We start from the raw sequence: 20,826 nt of genomic DNA, 5'->3' as shown, positions 1-20,826 counted from the left end.
GATGAAATGATCTCTGTCAAAAAAGTAGGTGCTTAATGAATATAACATGGAATAATTGCTGAATAAACAAATTCACACTAATGTATAAAAGACTAAAAAGTGCTGAGGTACCAGTCCCCATCCACACCCCCCAGAACATGTATATTGGATGAAGAATAAACCTTTAGGATTAATAAATAAATCATCAGTTGAGGAACTTCAGGCATCATTATGACGTCAAGTTAGGAGAGAGGAACGTTCTGAATCTCTCATGGTTCCTCATGGGCTGAAGTCATTGTACTTTATTGGATATGTTGGCCTGGCTGGGCATCTCCCCCAGCATGTAGTACCATATTTCAGGACAAGTTTCTCCACCTATTTAAACCTACGTCCCCTACAAGATTCCTCCCATCAATCATGAAGTGTACTAAGCAGCTACTAACACTTTGTCAAGCTTTAATTTTTGTCATGTGTACGATGAAGACAAAGATAGAAAGACTGTGTCTTTTGAAACTGAATCTCTGCTCTAAGAGAAATTTTTGGCCTGTCTCTCACACAGAGATTCAGACTTTGGAGTCCAATGAACCTCCAAAGTGGTGGGATTCAGGAGAGGAAGGAAGAAGGGACGGTCCTGAGATGTCTGATCCAGATCTAGTTAGTATAAAAAAGATGTCTGGGATAAGAGTAGCTCTTCTGAGCCTACTACAACTGAATTCATGCTTTAGGGAGCTTCCAACTGAACTTTAAAATAAGGGGAAGTAGGATTAGCCTTCTTGATATAATGGAACTACTGAAAGTCTGAATCCAACTAGGGACCCTCATTCCAAAACCAAAGACAGTATTATGTGTTTCAGAGAGTTCATGACCCTCTTGAACAAAACCCAACTCCTGGAGCTCCAGAGTAAAGAGCTCTGTTCTATAGCCTGCAGCAGTAGGATATATTGGAAAAAGAAAGAGCTCTGTAGATCATTCCTTGAATCCAGTCATTTACTAGCAAGTAATCGTGGGAGAGTCACTTTACTTCCCTTTGCTTTAATGTCCTCAGGTGTAAAACGTAGTTAAAATACTTGGTCGAAAAGATTGTTGCAAGGACACCAGAGGGAATGGAAGCAAGAGAGAACACGGAGTGGTAATAGTCAGTGGTTTTGGCACAGAATTCAGATCCTTACTCTGAATCTCACTATGTGTCTTTGGGAAATATACTTAAATTTTATGTTCCTCATTTACAAGAGGAGGTTTGTAAGACCTCATAAGGTTGATATGAGTATTAAGTGGGAATGCTTAAAGCAGAAGTGTTTAAAACAGTTCCCTGCACATAGTAAGCATTCAGTAAGAGCTAGTTTCTTCCCTTCTGCTTTGGAATCACAGTTCCGATTGCTGGGCCTCCCAGTGAAGTGGTTGAACTATTTCTACTGGGTAAGACAGCCCAAAGTTTGTCAAATGACCTTCTTTTGGGCCTACAATAATAATAATAATAACCTAAGAAGCTGTCAGAATGTATCAACACATCATTATCTGGATGAAATAATGCGCTTATTTTTACATTTATGCTTTTTCAGACTACTGACTGAAAAATAGGCAACTGAAATTTCCTGTTTGTTTGTCTGAAACAGAGGTACAAGGCCAGAAATAACCTATTCAAATATCAGCTCTGGTTTTCCTCTTCTCCTGTCAGTGGTGTCCTAAAACTATACAGGTAAGTGAAGTGCTCAGAATAGAAGACTATGCCGAAAAAAATCAACAGTAACACTCTCTGTTAGAGGTGCATATAAATGAAGAAACCACTTCCTATATTTCAAGTATAACCTTGACACAAATAAGCCAGGCCTTGGGTACCACACTGTGGCAAAGCTAGGTATTACACAGAGAACACTGATCCCTTATAAAGCAGAAGGAAGAGCTGGACGTGGATATAGTGGAGAATTTTGTTTGGGGAACTTTGCTAGAGAAAAGCCGTGGATTCTATTTACTGAATTAAATGCCACTTACCTACATCTGGCTTTGTTTGCCGTCTCCTCTAAGACTAAGCCCCTCAAAAGAGGAAGTGAGTCATAGGAGAGTAAGAAAGGATAGGAACGGTTGGTATTTCAGTGGGAGAGAAACTTGCTGTTTAAACTATTTGATTAAATAATTATGTTGCTCAGGTAATAGAATAATTAATATGTAGCCACAATCTATATTTTTAAAATAAGTTAACTATTTAACAAAATAATAGGTAAAATATAGGGGGATATTATGCTAGAATAAATACCTATTTGATATTTAATTGAAAAAACGTTCAACTTTGTATGGGATGTTATTCTCTATTCAACTTATCCCAAAAGCTGTCATTTCAGTTCTGCTTAATGTGAAAATTATACAGCTTCTAAGAGTTTTAAAAATCATGTCTATTTCAGCCTAAGCAAAATATCTACATAAATATCCAGAGTTACTTGACACAAAATAAGTGGTTACTGACTTTTACCATAGAATTTGAAATAGGAGTCTGTGAAACTTAAAGACCTCCCCTACATCAGCTGATCCCACACCCTCCACTCAGGCACACAATTTATTACATAAAATGTGCCATGTCTATTTAAACATTAAAGAATTATTTGATATTTAAGACACATAGAGATGTGTGATTAAAACAAGGCTTATGTTAACCATGAATCTACTGCTTATATATCTTTCAATTGGCATAGGAATTCATTTTTCTTTTTCTATAAAAGACAGTTTTCATTGTTCCCTATTTATAAAATAAATACATACTTATAAAATTTTAATTGTTACAGAAATATGAAAGTCCCTTATTATCTTAACTCTAGAAAGATACTTTTGTGATTTTTGAATATTTATAACCCCAAATAAGTTTTTTTTCTTTGCAAAAATTGGTTCAAGTTGTATGCAGTGTTTGAAATACACATTTTTCTTTTTTCTTTCTCTTAGTCATCATTTCAACATTTGTTTCATTGCTGTGATAATACTATATTACATAGTCTGAATAGATCATAGCTTATTTCTCCAGTTTGCTGTTGATGATTGAAATAGAGAGTCAAAGGAATTTTGGTGTTTACCTTCCACAGTGCTAAAATGAGCAGCATTAACAGCAATAATCCAGCAAAAGCACTCAGCAGGATGACCCATAATGGCACTCTGCCCGGTAGCCCATCTTTGGATATTTGAATAGCAAGCTGAAAATTATTAAACAAGATTGTTAACATGATAAACATCTATTAGAACTCCTGGAACACTGAGTTCTTGCAGGCTACAACTCTCTACCAGTGCATTAATCTCATTACTATATACAGAGAAAACATTAAGTTTACATTAGAAAACGCCCTTCATCTAGTCTAAATCTCTAACCATGTCAAATTTATTATTACCAAAAGGTATTTATAATCTTATCCTTCAGAAATTTATACATAAAGAGTTAAATGTCAATGAATTGGAATGCTCAAGGGGAGGCGTGAATTTCTGTTTAACTCAGGGAGAACCAAAGTATTACGTGTGTTAAAAATTAATTAGTAGACTACTGTGTTATCACAACAGCATTAATTTAGGTTGGAATGTCACAGTTTGTTGTCATAAAAACCTGAGAAAGTCTCCTTATTTTATTTCTAGCATGCTTCATTTTTTGTTTATAAATTGAAAGTATAATGCAAAAATCTCAAGTGTATGGATAAGTGAATATTTGCATATATATTCACTCCCAGTGTGCTCTTCATTATACCACAATGTCTCTTTTACTTGACTTATCACTGAGTCCACATCCATAAATCAGGTTTTAACTGAAGCAAATCTGTAAAATGGACCGCTTTTAGTGTTCCAGCTACTCAAGCTCTCTCAAGGTGGCACTCAAACCTCAATGAAACCTATCTGCTCTGTGTCCCATCCCTGGGATATTTGAAAAAAGTTAATTTAGGGTAGATATCAATGGCTAGTAATAGTTTGAGCCCTGTACTTGTCTTTAACAGTAACACCTCAATTTCTTTACCCAGAGGGAAGATTAGGGAGAAAAAGAAACCAACAGGGAGAGAGTAAATCACTCCAGGTAGGTGACAGAGCTGGCAAGAATGTAGACATACACAGCATCAGACCATTATGACAGTTTCTTAAAACAAAACAATACAAAACAAAACAAAACAAAACACAGACAGGGTTTCACTATTTTGCCCAGGCTGATCTCAAACTCCTGGGCTAAAGTCATCCTCCCATCTCAGTTCCCCGAATAGGCTGGGAAGACAGACATGAGCCACTATGCCCAGCAAGGCAGACTTTAAACACATGCAAAACAATTCCCTGAACTTACAGACATGGAAACTGGAATCTAGATAAGATCAGTGACTTTCCTCAGATCACACAATTACAAAATGATCACTTTTAGTAATTTTATCAATATAGATACATTTTTCCTTTAGGATGAATGCAGAACAAATATTTCCAGGGGAATGTTTAACTAATATATAGGGGAAATAAAACCAATTATAAAATTTTAACACATATATTTAGGAATCAAAATCACTTTTCCAATATAAACCATACTCAAACTTTTTAGGTTTTAGTGAAATGTTGGCTATTCCATGTAAGGAACAACTTTGCATTTTGCATTGCTTATGCTAAATGCTCTTTATGACATAAGTAAACATTATATGCATGTATTTTACTTTTTCTTGAAAAGTGTATACTTATCAGAAGTCATTGATATTGGAATAATTTGAAAACAACAAATTTGAAAAGAACATCTGAAAATTAGGGAGCTTCCAAATTGAATTTCATGATTTACATGGTGCTGTTTATCCACATGGGACATTTAAAGTCTCCCATGAGAAGGCGGGAGATCATGCTGAAGTGCCTGCACATGTAACAAGTACTTATTTTATTTTATTTTTTTAGAGATGGGGTCTTACTCTGTCACCTTGGTTTATTAATTTATAAAAAAGGACACGAGTGAAAAACTCAAACCTTTCTATTTTTACTAAGGACTCAAGTCCGAATTTGTATTAGGAAATACCATCTCATTTTTGTTTCAAATTTCTCAATGAAATTTGAAAGAAAATTTTAAAAAATGTACATGTTTTCCTGTACAGTATAAAGGCACTTTTTATAAAGAAGTTGTTTTTTGAGGCTGCTCTTCAGATGTCAGCTGCATTTTATAATGTCAGCTTTTAAGGAGGAAAATTACAACTGCATCATTTGTTATCAAAGTGAAAGTAAAAACATCCATTCACCGTGATAGTTATAAGTGATAAAGTCAAACATGGCATGTGAATTGTAAATATCATGATTTTCTCAGTTTCTTACAAGGAAGAATAAGACTAAAATCACACTTGAAGCTAATGAAGTATAATTTGAAGCAAATAGTGTCTGTCACTTACTGAGAGCAATACAAGTCACTGCTTAAGGGACTATCAACAATTATAAAACATTATGTCGCAAAATTCAGAGTGAAATGCATAATGTTTTCAAAACTCATTGTTGCACTTACCTCTCTTTTTTGATTGCTGCTACTTAAAACCAGTGATTTATTTTCACTCCGAAGTTCTCCCCTTATAGTAAGATTTAAGCTGGAAAAATATGACTGAAAAGCAAATAGGATTTGTTCTTAATATATTATGCTCATCAAAATGACAGCTAGTCATGTTTGAGTAGGACATTTACAAAAGCTAAGATTTTTCTGAGAGATTAAAAATTCCAATTTTGTTAACTTCCAAATGGAACTGGTAGTATCAAATAATAACTGCGCACTCATTCTCCTTCGTTTGCCACTGAAAATCCTTACTTAGATCCTGGTTATGGAATGAAAAAAATTTTTTTAAATATTTTCTATTGATTTATCATTAGAAAAAACAAACCTCAAACTGCCTACCTTTAATGTAGCAAGACATGTAACAGCTACATTCTGGTGATTAAGTTTATCTAGGCACTTATTTAGGATTAAAAATGAAATTGATGATCTGGGGGGACAAGATGGCTAACCAGACACAGCCATCTCTCCCACTAAGAGATCCCAAAGTAACAAGTAGACAGTATAATTTGAGCAGATCTGATTTCTAGGGAGAAAACACTGAGAGTGTGTGGAGAGGCAACACAGATGCTAAGGCTGAAGAGGGAGAAGCTGGGGACCCTGCGTAGGGTACCTGAATGCTTGGACTACTTCCTGGCTCCAAATGGCTCCTGGAGAAGGGGTGAGGGAGGGGACTGAGGGACAGCTCACTCTCGCCACAGGCATCTGGGATCTAAGCTACAGGGTACCCAGCATCTCCAATGGATGAGTGAGCTGGCAGGTGGATTTTCCCAGGGAGGAGGTAGAGACAGAGCTTCAGCTAGCGTGGAGCCCAGGAGCTTTTGTGAGCAGAGCACAGACATAGGTGATCATCCCCTCGGACTCCCCATTTCCTTCAGCGAGGCTCTAGCCCCAGGTGACCAGAAGCCAGGAGAGAGCAGGCTTTCCCCATGGGACTAGGGCATGTCTGTTCTTCAGCCTCTGCCTTCTGCCAGACCCTCCTAGAGTCCCTGCCTAACTGCCCCACACGAGCATGTACACAGAGCAGTCTCTGCTGCCCAGCCTGGGTGCTGTGCCCCACCTGAGTACTTTCCCTGTGACCTGGGAGCACTTTGGATCCTCCACAGCAACCAGAGTTTGACTCTGAGTTGCAGGGTGTCCTGGAGACCCAGAGATGGTATGTCCAGCTCAGAAGTACCAAGCTGAGATCTATGGCTGGCACTCAATGGGGGAGCAGCCCCCATCTCAGACCACTGAGACAGGTAACACACATGGATTTGTGGGCCAGCACTGGGACAGGGCATGACTCCCTCCACAGGGCTGGTTCGGAAAAGGTGTCACCTATCTCCCTGCCATAGCCTCTGCCCGAGGGAGCCTGTGGCCCAGAACACCTAACAAAAGAAGCATGGGTACAGTGCCAGTGATCGGAGGAGGCCTCTCCCCACCCAATGCAGAGCACACCTGCAACAATGAGCAAATACATGAGTGGCAAGACTGAGTTAAGAGCCTATCTACTGCCCATTACCCTTTAGTGCCCTCTACTGGATCACTGCTCAAACAACAACATCAAAAATTATTTTGTTAATAAACACTCCTGTGAGCATTCACCCACGAATAAAGATCCTGTGCAGAGCCTTGGTCCTCTGAAAGCATCCAAAAACAAACCCAAATGACCACACTCAACTTACACCATAGTTAAAGAACATCAGTCCTCCAATGACAGCATCAAAATCTCATATATCAATATTAACCCTGAATGTAAAAGGGTTAAACACCCCCGTAAAATACATAGAGTAGAAAGATGGATAAAAAGACAAGGCCCAACTGCATGCTGTCTTCAACTCATCTCACAAGTAACAACACTCACAGGCTCAAAGTAAGCGGATGGAGAACAATCTACCATGCAAATGGAAAACAAAAATAGGTAAATTCCTGGAAACATGCAGCCTCCCAAGATTGAAGCAGAAAGAACACGAAAATCTGAACAGACCACTAACAATTTCTGAAATTGAGTCAGTAATTAAAAAAACATATTAACCAAGAAAAGCCCTGGGCCAGATAAAGTCACAGCTGAATTCTAACAGATGTACAAAGAGAAGCTGGTACCAAATTGAAACTATTCCAAAAAATTGGAGAGGAGAGGCTCCTCCCAAACTCATTCTATGAAGCCAGCATCCTCTTGATACCAAAATCTAGCAGACACAAAAACATAAAAAGAAAACATCAGGCTAATATCCCTGAAGAACAGAAACACATTTTTAACAAAATACTGGCAAACTGAATCCAGCAGCACATCAAAAAGTTAACACATCATGATCAAGTAGATTTTTTTCCTGGGATGTAAGGCTAGTTCAACACATGAAAATCAATAAATGTGATTCACCCCATAAACAGGACTAAATGCACAAACCATATGATCATCTCAATAGATGCAGAAAAAGCTTCTGATAAAATCCAATACCACTTCATGATAAAACCTTTCAACAGAGCTGGCAGGTGGATTTTCCCAGGGAGTAGGTAGAGACAGGCATCAAAGGAACATACTTCCAAATAATAAGAGTCATCTGTAACTAATCCTAGACAATATCCCCAATAAGACAAGGATGCCCGCTCTTACCAGTCCTATTCAACCTAGTACTCTAAGTCCTAGCCAGAGCAGTAAGGCAAGACAAAGAAATAAAGACATCAGAATAGGAATAGAAGAAGTGAAGCTATCTTTTTTCACTTGTAATATGGTCCTACACCTAGAAAACCCTTAAGACTCTGCCAAAAAACTCCTAGAATTCACAAATGACTTTAGTAGAGTTTCAGAATATCAAATAAGTGTACAAAAATTAGTAGCATTTCTATACACCAATAATGTTCAAGCTGAGAGTCAAATAAAGAACAACTCCATTTACAGAAACTACAAAAAAGCACTGAAATATCCAGGAATACAGCTAACCAAGGAGGTGAAAGATCTCTAAAAGGCGACCTACAAAACACTGCTGAAAGAAATCAGAGATGAGACAAATAAAAGAAAAAGCTTTTCATTTAATATCATTAAATGGCCATACTGCCCAAAACAATTTATAGATTTAACATTATTGCTCTCAAAGTATCACAGAATTAGAAAAAATATTCTGTAATTCATATGAATCTAAAAAAAGAGCTCAAGTAGCCAAAGTAATCGTAAGTAAAAAGAACAAAGCCAGACCCATCACACTGCCTGACTTCGAACCCTACTATAAGGCTACAGTAATCCAAACAGTGTGATACTGGTACAGAAAAGCCACGTGAGCCAGTGGAACAGAATAGAGAATTCAGAAATAAAGCCACATACCTACAGCCATCTGATCTTTGATAAAGCCAACAAAAGCAAGCAATGGGGAAAGGATTACCTAGTCAATAAATGGTGTTGGGATAACTGGCTAGCCATATGCAGAAGAATGAAACTGGACCCCTAACTTTCCCCATATACAAACACTAACCAAGATAAATTAAATATTTAAATATAAGACCTTAAACTATAAAAAATATTATAAGAAAACCTAGGAAATACCCTCCCTGACATTGGTCTTGGCAAATAATTTTTGGCTGAGTCTCTAAAAGCAATTGCAACAAAAACAAAAATGGATAAGTGGGATGTAATTAAACTAAAGAGCTTCTGCACAACAAAGTACACTATCAATAGAGTAAACAGAAAACCTACAGAATGGGAGAAAATATTTGAAAACTATGCATCTGACAAAGGTCTAATATCCAGAATAAGAAACTTGAACAAATCAGCAAGCAAAGAACAAATAACCACATTAAATAATGGGCAAAGGGCATGAATAGACTCCTCAAAAGATGACACACGGGTGGCCAACAAACATATGAAAAAACTCTCATTATCACTAATCATTAGAGAAATGCAAATCAAAGTCAAAATGGGGTACCATCTCATTCCAGTCAGAATGGCTATTATTAAGAAGTCAAAAAATAACAGAAAATGGGGAGGCAGTGGAGAAAAGGAAAAGCTTATACACTGTTGGTAGGGATGTAAAATAGTTCAACCAGTGGAAAGCAGTTTGGAGATTTCTCAAACAACTTAAAACAGAACTACCATTCAACCCAGCAATCGCATTACTGGGTGTATATACCCAAAAGAAACTGTTTACCAAAAAGACACAGGCAGTCATATCTTCATTGCAGTGCTATTCACAACAGCAAAGACATGGAATCAACATAAGTGCCCATCAACAGTGGCCTGGATAAAGAAAATATGTACATATACACCATGGAACACTGCACAGCCATAAAAAAGAACAAAATCATGTCCTTTGAAGCAGGATACATGCAGATGGAGGCCATAATCCTAAGCAAATTCCACAGGAACAGAAAACCAAATACCACATGTTCTTACATAAAGTGAGAGTTAGGCCTTGGGTACTCATGGACATAAAGATGGGAATAGTAGACACTGTGGACTACTTGAGGGAGCTGACAAAACTACCTACTAGGTATTATATCCACTACTTGAGCGATGGAATCTGTACCCTAAACCTCAATATCCTATAAATATATCCATGTAACAAACCCATGCGTGTATACTCCCTGTATCTAAAATTAAAGTTGAAATTTAAAAAATGAAATTGCCAATATTAACAGTTAATGACATAAAAATAGCAACTTACTATGATCAAATTCAAAAATGGCAATGCCATATGTTCAACTAAATACTTCTTGAGAAACAAATAATACAAAATACAATAAAAAGTTTTAAAGTAGGTTATTGTCAGACAGATTTGGCTTTATAAGGGGTTAAAAATGTCTTCATATATACCTATATATTATAAAATTACATACATAATAAAAGTCTGATAAAACACAGTAAGTCTATGGTATGTGTTAGCTCTTTCCCTTGTTCCTGGGGTCAAAGGTTGCCACTTTATTATACTCTGCACATTAATTGAGTTCCAAATTATTAAGATAAGTGCAAGCTTTGGTACTGGAAAGGTATTTATGTCTTAAGGTACAAAGAAAAAGGATAGGAGAGATTGAAAAAAGTGTATCTCTCCAGAAGGGACCTTGGTGATATCTTAGTTCTTAACAGACAGGGAAGATGAGGCACACATAGCTGGTTAAGTAGAGCTGGGGCTTGGTCACATCCTCTTAGACTTCCAGTCTCACAGTCTTTCCAACAGCAGCATAGTGCCTTGCATATTCTAAGTGGTAAATGAATATGTATTGATAATATTCAATCAGTGCATAGAACAATGTAGTTACTTACTTTTATAAAAGTTGGTTTCCACAAGATAAGTGAAACATTCACTTGGCTCATGTCAGAAGGAGTGAGATTACATGTGATGGTAGCAAATTTACATGGATTGCAGTCCTGTTTAAATGTCCAGAGATACATATCAGTGTTCTTGCCATTTTATCAAATATACTATATTTAAATACTTCAGATGGTTTTTCTAGATTGATATCAATTTTATTCATTTGGAAAGCAAAAGGTAAAAATAGCACTTGTCTTAATTTACCAGAATTGTGCCTTGTTTGAGATGGTCAGTTGATGTAGTCATTTTCTTTCCAGAGTCTATACTGAAAGGATCCTCAAAGATATGGGGTCTGCAGTTTGCATTCTAGAAATGAAAATATTACATTTACTAGACAATGCCAGATATCAGAGGAAAAAATGACTTGCAACAGTAGTGTGAAGAATCTGTGAATGACAGCCGTTGCCATATATTAAAGATCCATCTTTGTAAGTGTGCAGTATGGAAAAGGTTGTTGTGCACCAGTCATACGTATATATATATCCACCCCAAGATAATATGTATTGTTACCATGCTACTCTTGAATTGTAATGGACACTAGTGAGGTTGTTATGGAAAAGAAAGAATGCTAATAGAAGTTACTATTACATGATTAATACATTCATTAATTTATTACTTTAATCAAAGATAAGCTTATGAATTCTATACTACAGAGAGAGAAAAACATTTAAAATTCTACTGATAAAATCAAAAACAACTGCCAGACACGGTGGCTCACATCTGTAATCCTAGCACTTTGAGAGGCTGAGGCGGGCGGATTGCCTGAGGTCAGGAGTTCGAGACCAGCCTGGTCAACATGGTGAAACCCCATCTCTGCTAAAACACAAAAATTAGTTGGGTGTGGTGGTGAGCACCTGTAGTCCCAGCTACTTGGGAGGCTGAGGCAGGAGAATCATTTGGACATGGGAGGCGGAGGTTGCAGTGAGCTAAGATCGTGCCACTGCACTCCAGGCTGGGTGACAGAGAGAGACTCTGTCTCAAAATTTAAAAAAAAAAAAAAAAAGAAGGAAACAAAAACAACAACAATACTTGTTCAATATTATGGCTCATGAAACAATTGAAAAGAGAGGGACCTTCATCTGTACTTACTATTCATCCAATAATACTTTTGATTCCCTACACACCAAGGATAAGACACTCAGTCTACACAGAGGACATAAGCAGACAACCCGATAGATGTTAACATATTATGTTTAAATGCTATGTTTATAAGACAGCTGGTTCTAGACTTCACCTAGTAAACCTTTTGCTTCCCCACTACTCTCTATACCCTTGATAAGAGTTAATAAGATTAAAGTTTCCTAAGCAGTATGAAAAGTACAATTTTTTTTTTTTTCTCTTCTAGATTTTCACAAACCTGCCTTTTTGGATTAGAGGGAAATTCCAGAGGCTTATTTTTTCTTTACCCTTAGGAAAACATTTAAGTGGTCACAAGCCAATTAGCACTGTTGCTATTTCTTGATTTCTGAGAATACTTTTAAAAATGCATGAAAAGACAGATTTTCAAATTCTGAAATCATGCACACATTAATTCAATACTTACGGTGATTTTTTTGTTTTAGACACTAAACCATAATGAACTATCATATAGTCTCATCAATGCTAAAAATATAAAGGGGGTGTAATATTGCTATTATTTGGGATATGAGTAAATACAATTCTACTATTTTGTTTGCAGCTGTGCATGCTTAGGTACAATTAAGAAGTCACTTTATAGAGTTGTTTGATTACCACAAACCAAGGAAAAGGGTAACAAACATTTCATAACAATGAATTATCTAAAATCTGCTCTAGTGGATTGAACAGTGGTCCCCAAAGATATGCCTAAATCCTCCTAGAACTAGTAAATGTGACTTTACTTGGAAATAGGGTCTTTGCAGATATAATTATATTAAGGATCTCCAGATGAGATCACTGGATTTAGGGTGGACCCTAAATCTAATGATGAGTGTGCAGAAACCCAAAGAGAGAAGGAGAACACACAGAAACACAGAGAAGGCCATGCGAAGACAGAGGCAGAGATAGGAGTTATGCTGCTGCAAGCCAAGGCATGCCTAGGGTTGCCAGCTGTCACCAGAAGCTAAGAAAACAGCATGAAAAAGAGTCTCTCTTGAGCCTTCAGAGGGAATTAACACTGTCAACACCTTGATTTTGGACTTCTGGACTCCAGAACTGTGAAAGGATAAATTTGTGTTGTGTTAAGTCACTTGATTTGTGATAATTTGTTACAGCAGTCCTAGGGAATAATACATCTATTAGTATTTGCTTTTAATTATCTCAATACCTCTCCATGTTACTTCGGTAAAACTCTTTATTACAAGTATCATGCCGAACAAAAGGCTTAAACATAAAGTGGAAAAGATAACAGTAATGACATAATTCCAAGGCACAGATGACTTACATCAGAAGATGACAATCCAGTTGAGTACAGCACAGGATAACCATCTGATGTCATGTTGGGGAATGAAATTGACAGCTTAAGTTCTGGCATTGGAAAAGATCCACTTTTTCTAATCTACAAGAAAAAAATGGAAATGTAATCTTTCTTCCTCTTTTAACAGAATTCTTTCTGTCTTATGTAGGACTTTGTTTTCTAGCTGATGAAGTAACTTGTGTAATATTTTGAATCCCCAAATGAATGTAGATCCTTTACGGTGCTATACAGAGAATTGGCATAATTCAGCTAGCAAGAAAATACGGACACTTAACGATCAGTAGCTGTATATATCAGCTATAATCATATTGTTCCTCCATCCCCCATTCTCTTAATAGACTAGGATTAATAGAAAAACAGAATTGGAAGTTTTTATCTGTTATTATGTTCATGCTCATTCTTTTTTTAACATACCAATCTTTTTGAAATTGGAAAGAAGGGAGGACCATGGAACAATTTAGATTTTTGGTGCCTTTGCCCAGTTTGACATAATTCCCTAAACCCATAAATCATCTCTAATCCTGGCTAGGTGGGATGTGCCACCACTATACAGGCAAACCAGACTCCCATCTGCTTCCCTTCACAATTCTACCCCCAGCTAGGGCTACCGTGCCACTGGCTATTGATAATCTGGTTTTATGAGAGTCAGATTAATTGTATCCATTCGTTTTTATCCACTAACCTAGAATTTCTACTTAGCATCATGTTCTGCTACCAGTAGTGAGTATAGCTCAGAGGGAAAGGTGGGCAGGATGAAGTTCAACAGGAAACTGAACTCACTATCCAGAGGTCTCTGCCTGCTTAGAAGGTGCAACTGAACTGGGACAACCAGGTGCAGTGGTCCCCTTCCCACTGCTGAAGCATAATCTGCAGGCCCGAAGCCTACGGCATCCCTGTGCAGCATCTTTACCTGGGTAGGGAACCCCTTGATCTACATAGATAGATGCAAGGAAAGCCAGTGATCTACCCAACTGAGCCTTCCAGACTGACAGCTCCTCAGATCTGAAGCAATTTCCTGGGTTGGTAAAGATTAAATACATTCTTTAGTCCTGGAATTCCGGGGGTTCCTGACCAGCTGTGCCTAGACCTTTAAACATGCTCCCTAACTCTTATCTTCCTGATTTCCAGTCAAATTCTGTTTCCTGATATTCAGTCAGAAATCCTGTGTTCTGTAGTTACCATTTTTTTTAATTAAAATATATTCCTTGTAGAAACATTGGAAAATACTGGAAATAAACAGAAAATAAAAGTTTCCTACACTTCAACTACCTTGGTAACATTTTAGTGTATGTTACCTGTCTTTACTATTTACATATATGCATATTTATAAAATTTGTATCACAATAAAATACAAAGTTTCATACCCTGTCTGTAAAATGTATTATGCTATGGCATTTTCCTTTAAATGTATAAGTTTATTGAGAATATGACTGTTCATAACAACCACAATATCAATATTGTTGACTATGTGCCACACACTGTGCTCATCTTCTTATACGCATTATTGCCTTTAACCCTGTTAACAACTCCAGAAAGCAGAATATTATCTTTGTTTTATCTATGAGGTAAGAAGGTTGGAATGAAAATTAAGAACTTCTAAGATCACAAAGCTAGTAAATAGCAGCATTATGGTTTCTTACACCAAAATGTGCCTTCTAAAATATTACATAAAGTAGTTGGTGGGACTGTAAACTAGTTCAACCATTGTGGAAAACAGTGTGGCAATTCCTCAAGGATCTAGAACTAGAAATACCATTTGACCCAGCCATTCCATTACTGGGTATATACCCAAAGGATTATAAGTCATGCTGCTATAAAGACACATGCACATGTACGTTTATTGCGGCACTATTCACAATAGCAAAGACTTGGAATCAACCCAAATGTCCATCAGTGACAGACTGGATTAAGAAAATGTGGCACATATACACCATGGAATACTATGCAGCCATAAAAAAGGATGAGTTCATGTCCTTTGTAGGGACGTGGATGCAGTTGGAAACCATCACTCTCAGCAAACTATCGCAAGAACAGAAAACCAAACACCGCATATTCTCACTCATAGGTGGAATTGAACAATGAGATCACTTGGACACAGGAAGGGGAACATCACACACTAGGGTCTATTGTGGGGAGGGGGGAAGGGGGAGGGATAGCATTAGGAGATATACCTAATGTAAATGACGAGTTAATGGGTGCAGCACACCAACATGGCACATGTATACATATGTAACAAACCTGCACCTTGTGCACATGTACCCTAGGACTTAAAGTATAAAAAAAAAAAGAAAAAAAATTACATAAAGTCTCTCCATTGAATATATGATAATCTCTTCACTAAATATATGATAATTTATTTAAGTAATTTCATTGTGTTAAGTGTTTAGATTGTGCCCATATAATTAGTTTTTAAACTATTACAAATAATATTGTTAAGAATATCCCTGAAATCTTTGTTTCTATCACCAAAAATTTCCTAGGGAAAATTCCTAGCAGTAAACTTACTGGGTTTCACCTTAAGAAAAGTTCTTTTAAAAAACTCCGTTATTCCAATTCTAGAATTTACTTCAGCAAAATAATCAGAGATATACACAAAGTTTTGTGATCAGGAATATTCCTAGCAATGTAATTCATATCAACACTTTGATAAGAGAGAGTACCTATTTCAAATCTGGACCCAATAAGTTACAATATATAAAGATCTACAACAAAGTCTTTTTGTTTTCTTTCTTTTTTTGCTGAATTTTCTAGTTCAGGGAAAGTGAATGGGTCTGGAGAAATCTGATAGCCTGAATTCCAAAAATCTATCCTAGAATCCAGTAGAGTGATTGGCATTTATGCTAATTTCCAGGGTATATCTTTGTTAGGAATTCTAACAAAGAATACAAATTTAAAAAAATTGAATTAATCTTGGGAGTATGTGTTTATTTATATTTTGTGAGAGAACATTTTTTTGGGGTTGGCAATTCCCAAAAGGATTTAGGCTATTTTCATTTATAATTTTGTTGCATTATCTCAAATTTTTGAATACATATTTAAATCCATTATTTGAATTGTGTTCTCTTTTTTCCTTGAGTAATTTTACCTTGAGTCTGTGTCAGTAACTAGCCATTACGTAAAATAAAATTCCATGATTGTTTGCTATAGTGGTTAGGAAGAGTTTGTTATGAAGGATTTAAAAGGAAAAATAAACATAATAGAAAGCGTCACTTAAGGAGGTGGTAGTACCAACATAAGTGATTGATAGTACAATGCATGTGAAAGGCAACAATAAGGAGAACATGATACATATTTATTTGTTGAGTAAAAAAATTTGCCAAGACAATTGTGATAACAAATTTCTGATATAGTCATAATTAATGAAAAGGTACTTTTTTCAGTCAAACTGGAAAAATAATGCAAGTAAAGTCTACAGGTTTATCGGTATCATCTATCTAGTTCCATAGTTTATATTTTTTTCTAGAAAGCCATTCTAATGGTATCTCATTTTGAGGAAATTAGAGACTTAGATCTCTAAATTGATTTGAAAATATAATTATCACAAATTTAAATATTCAGTGGAATTACAAAGAAAAACATAAATGGAAAATTATAATTATATATAATATGCTTATATTTATATTTATGGAATTATAAAGAAAATATGCTGGAATATAGAGACTAAACATTGAAGGAACATGTTTTTATGCATCTGTTAATGCTTTAATTTATATATTTACAAATAACTCCATTAGAATACTATTTTAGAGGTAATTTCTTACCAGGTAGAAGATATTAATTTCATTTCCAATGTCCTCCGTAGAATTAATAACTTCAGGGACTGTCTCATTGGCAGCAATTGAAATGTGGTATTCGCTTGCAGAGCTTAAAAGAATTAATTAGAAGAAGAAAAATAAAACACAACAAAGTTTAACTTTTATTTGGCCTCATTATTTTCTTTCTCCATATCATGTAATTCCACAAAAATATTTGTAGGGCTTTCAAATCACAGGGGAATTCATTTACCTTGAAAGTTAAAATTAAATCTTTGAGGAGAGTGAGAAGGATTATATAATTTAGTTCAATAGTCACTGATGCTTATTTGTCCCCAAAATGCTAGAATATGAGTTTTAAAAGTTAAAATTTCATTGTTAGCAAGTGAAAAATTTCCATAAATTCACTTATACCATTTATACCTACTGAAAAATGAAGTTAAAATGTAATGCTGAATTATAAATAGATTTAAAATTTTTACCATTTCATAATTTAAAGTCCTATATTTACTGCTAAACTGAAAAGTTCAGTCTTCTCCACACAGCTTCACCATGTTCTTTGGATGAACTTGGTACAGTAAAATAGCATGTTTTTAGCAGCACTTCGGTCAAGGGAAGACAAAAATATTTCTAAGTGTTTGCCAAAATTTGATTTTAAGTAAATGGAAAACTCTTGGGGAAAAGTCAGTGCATCAATAGAAGTGCATACAGAAAAATAGAAAACAGCCAACAGAATTTAAAGGCTGAGAAATATTAGCACAATCTATATGTATATCCTATAATCATGCCATTTTTGTAGTCTCCAGTTAGTACAGAGTTCCATAGATAATAAATTAAGCCAGAAGGAAGATATTGAATGTTCCCAAAGCAAAAAAAGATAAATGTTTGAGACGATGCATGTTCTAATTACCCTGTTTAATTGCTATATATTACTTGCATCACAACATCTCCAAGCACCTTATAGGTATGTACAATAATTATGTGTCAATTTAAAACAGTTTTCAAATTAAAAGAAAAAAAAAAAAAAAGCATGTGAAATGGTTTAAACTAACACTTCCTGAATATATAACCTTGGGTAAATTAGCCTCTCCGAACCTCAAATTCTTCAACTGGAAAATGGAGATAGTAGTTGTATTTGAACCATAGCATTATCATGAGGATCAGATAAGACAGAACAGAAAGGCTCAATAAATGCTAGCCACCACTATCTAAAAATTAATAAAATGATAAGACTTTTAGAATAAACCAACTTGCCAATGATTCTTATACTTTATATATATATATTGCACATATTTATTTAGCAAAAAGCTTGAAGTTCTGCTTAAGCAGGGACAATTATAGAAAGTTTGTCAACATGGTTTGTATTTGGATAGATAAGAAGTTCTTAAGAGAAAGAATGGTTTATGAATGGTGGAAGAAATAAACAGTTCTTATCAATGACAAATGCTTTAATCTTGTGTGTCCAGATTGAGAAGACTGATCAGCTTCCACAGGATGAGAACAATGACCAAGAAATATGCTGGTGGCCTCTAAGAAAATATTGTGTTTTGTGAAGGATTTTTGGGTCTTCAACTTGCATTCAGGAGTTAACGCTGGACAGCGAATGCAATCTGGTATCACTAACACCTAACATTTTGGGTTATGCATTAGGATGCATGAGAATAACCTGGAAGGATTGTTTAACCCCCCCCATCCTCCGAGTTTCTGATTTGGTAGGTTTCAGGTGGGGCCAGGGAATTTGCCTAACAAGTTTCCAGGTGATGCTGATGCCCTTGGCCAGCCAGGGACCACACTTTCAGAACCACTGGGTTAATAGAAAGGCATCAACATAAAAATGTAGTTTTCTCTTACCTGTAAAACTGTAGTCCAACTTCATATTTTACTGGGATAGAAATGTTTACTACATTATCAGAAAGGGTTTCAGGAGGTTCTTCGCTGTCGCTAGAAAATACACAGCACATTCAGACAAACCATTAAAATCTTGACTATTTAGAGATATTTCTAAGTGTTTGAAAGAGAAGCTTGTCCTGGCAACTAAATAAAAGCACCGAAGGGTATAATTTTTAATTATTTTTTAAATTGGGGTGAAGAAGGAGATCAGAAATGATTGGTATGGTTGAAAGTTCCCAAGTTGATTCTGATGTGCAACTAGAGTTGACAATCACACTGACTTATGTTTTTCAAAATTTTATGACAATAATGATGAGAATCCTTGGGTTTAATTGTTAAAATACAGAGATTACCAGGCTTCCCTTAGAAATGTGGATGTAGTGGTTCCAACTTGGGGCCCAGGAATTTCTGTTTTTAACCACATATCTACCCCCAGGTGATTCTTATTTATCACAGATGAGGACTTAGCAAAGATAAGTGATTAGGGTCACACAGCTGAGAGTAAATCTAAAGTCTTTTGTTTTCTTCTTTAATAGTCTTTCTATACTAAGTACTTGAGGATCGTATTATTTGTTAAGCACTGATTTATTCCTTTGATTTTGGTTATCACTTTAATTATATATTATGTAAACACATGTATATATGTGTATACAACATATACATATTTCCTCGTATTAGAAAGCACATACAAATGATACAATGAGTAATGAACACTGGCTCTGGGGCCAGAGAATGGGATTGTTCTTGGACACTGATACATGTTGGTCAAATTACTTATCTGTCTTTGCCTTGGTTTCTTCATCTATAAGATGGGATATTAAATGAGTAATAAATGATGATTAAATGAGTAATAAGTATAAAGTGCTTCAGACTGTGCCTAGGACATAGGAAATATTCAGTGTTAGCTTTCTTTATTACTATCACACATACCCCTCCACCAACTGACCAAGCACCTAACATACTGTCTCACAGAATGAGCATAAGAGTACTTTTTAATGACTCTGGTTATTCCCAAATGTGTAAAGTGGCTCAGAAGCAGCAGGACAGAGAAAGCAAGCATGCTGCCTTGGATTATAGGTATTTGTGTGACTCAGCTCTTAGCGTGAATGGTCCCCTTTTCTCTCACCCATTCCACACTGCAGCCTTCCTAAATCAGTCTCCATAAGCAGCAGCTCTGTACAGATGACTTTACCTCTCAGAAACTTTACTGGCTTTTCACGGTCTGTTCAATTCAGAAATAATACCTTGACTGACATTCAGTGCCTAGCGTAATATGATAGAATGCACACTTCCTGCTTATTTTCATGGCTACTTTATGTATTCTTTATATTTCAGCTAAAATTGATAACCTTTTTAATTAAGCTGTATATTTTGCCTGAAATGCTCCACCTAGTGCTATTCACTGACCTCTCTGTGAAAGGCTGTCTACCCTTCGAGGTCTTTCTCAATTATAATTTTCTTGATAAAGCTTTTTTGGGTTCCCATTGCCAAGTAGATATTATTTCAGCTTCCAGTAATTTTCTGACACAGCTTTATATCTCTATAATGGATTGTTTTTATTCTATCCCAGGATACAACAATTTTATACTAGTCTCAACCCCCTACTGCAATACTGACCCTATGTAATTTTTATATTCCTTACAGTGACTAATTCAATATCAGCGACTGATTCAATATCTTGGGCATAATAGTTGTCAAATAAATGTTTGTTGAGTTGACTTAACGTACAGAATTAATTAATCCATTAATTCATTAATTTATTCGTTTAGTCTACATCTATGTAGTGATTATAATATGGTAGGCACAATGCTAGTCACTGTGAATAAAACAGTAAAAGACACCATCTCACTGGAGACAGGTCAGTGGACATATACAATTCGAAGAAAGACCACTATTTCACTTTCCTTATTGGGCCTTTGCTGTTGTTACTCTGTGTGTTCTATGATACCTTTCAGAAGTTCTGACTGATGTGAATAAAGTATA

General features: G+C 35.9%; 1 protein-coding gene across 1 annotated transcript in view; it reads right to left on the bottom strand.

Moving 5' to 3' along the window:
- ITGA1 (integrin, alpha 1) overlaps nt 1-20,826 on the bottom strand; it is a 166,007-nt gene that overhangs the window by 6,241 nt on the left and 138,940 nt on the right. Inside the window, exons 22-28 of the mRNA XM_011939342.1 lie at nt 18,805-18,894; nt 16,963-17,065; nt 13,169-13,282; nt 10,972-11,073; nt 10,719-10,823; nt 5,447-5,539; nt 3,036-3,152 (exon numbers count right to left, since the gene is read on the bottom strand). Of these exons, the coding sequence (XP_011794732.1) occupies nt 3,036-3,152; nt 5,447-5,539; nt 10,719-10,823; nt 10,972-11,073; nt 13,169-13,282; nt 16,963-17,065; nt 18,805-18,894 (724 nt within the window). The remainder of the gene's footprint in view (nt 1-3,035; nt 3,153-5,446; nt 5,540-10,718; nt 10,824-10,971; nt 11,074-13,168; nt 13,283-16,962; nt 17,066-18,804; nt 18,895-20,826) is intronic.

This window comes from Colobus angolensis, unplaced genomic scaffold (genome assembly GCF_000951035.1).
Source record: "Colobus angolensis palliatus isolate OR3802 unplaced genomic scaffold, Cang.pa_1.0 Scaffold180, whole genome shotgun sequence".
Taxonomy (NCBI): Eukaryota; Metazoa; Chordata; class Mammalia; order Primates; family Cercopithecidae; genus Colobus; species Colobus angolensis.
This window is presented reverse-complemented; position numbering and strand designations above follow the sequence as displayed.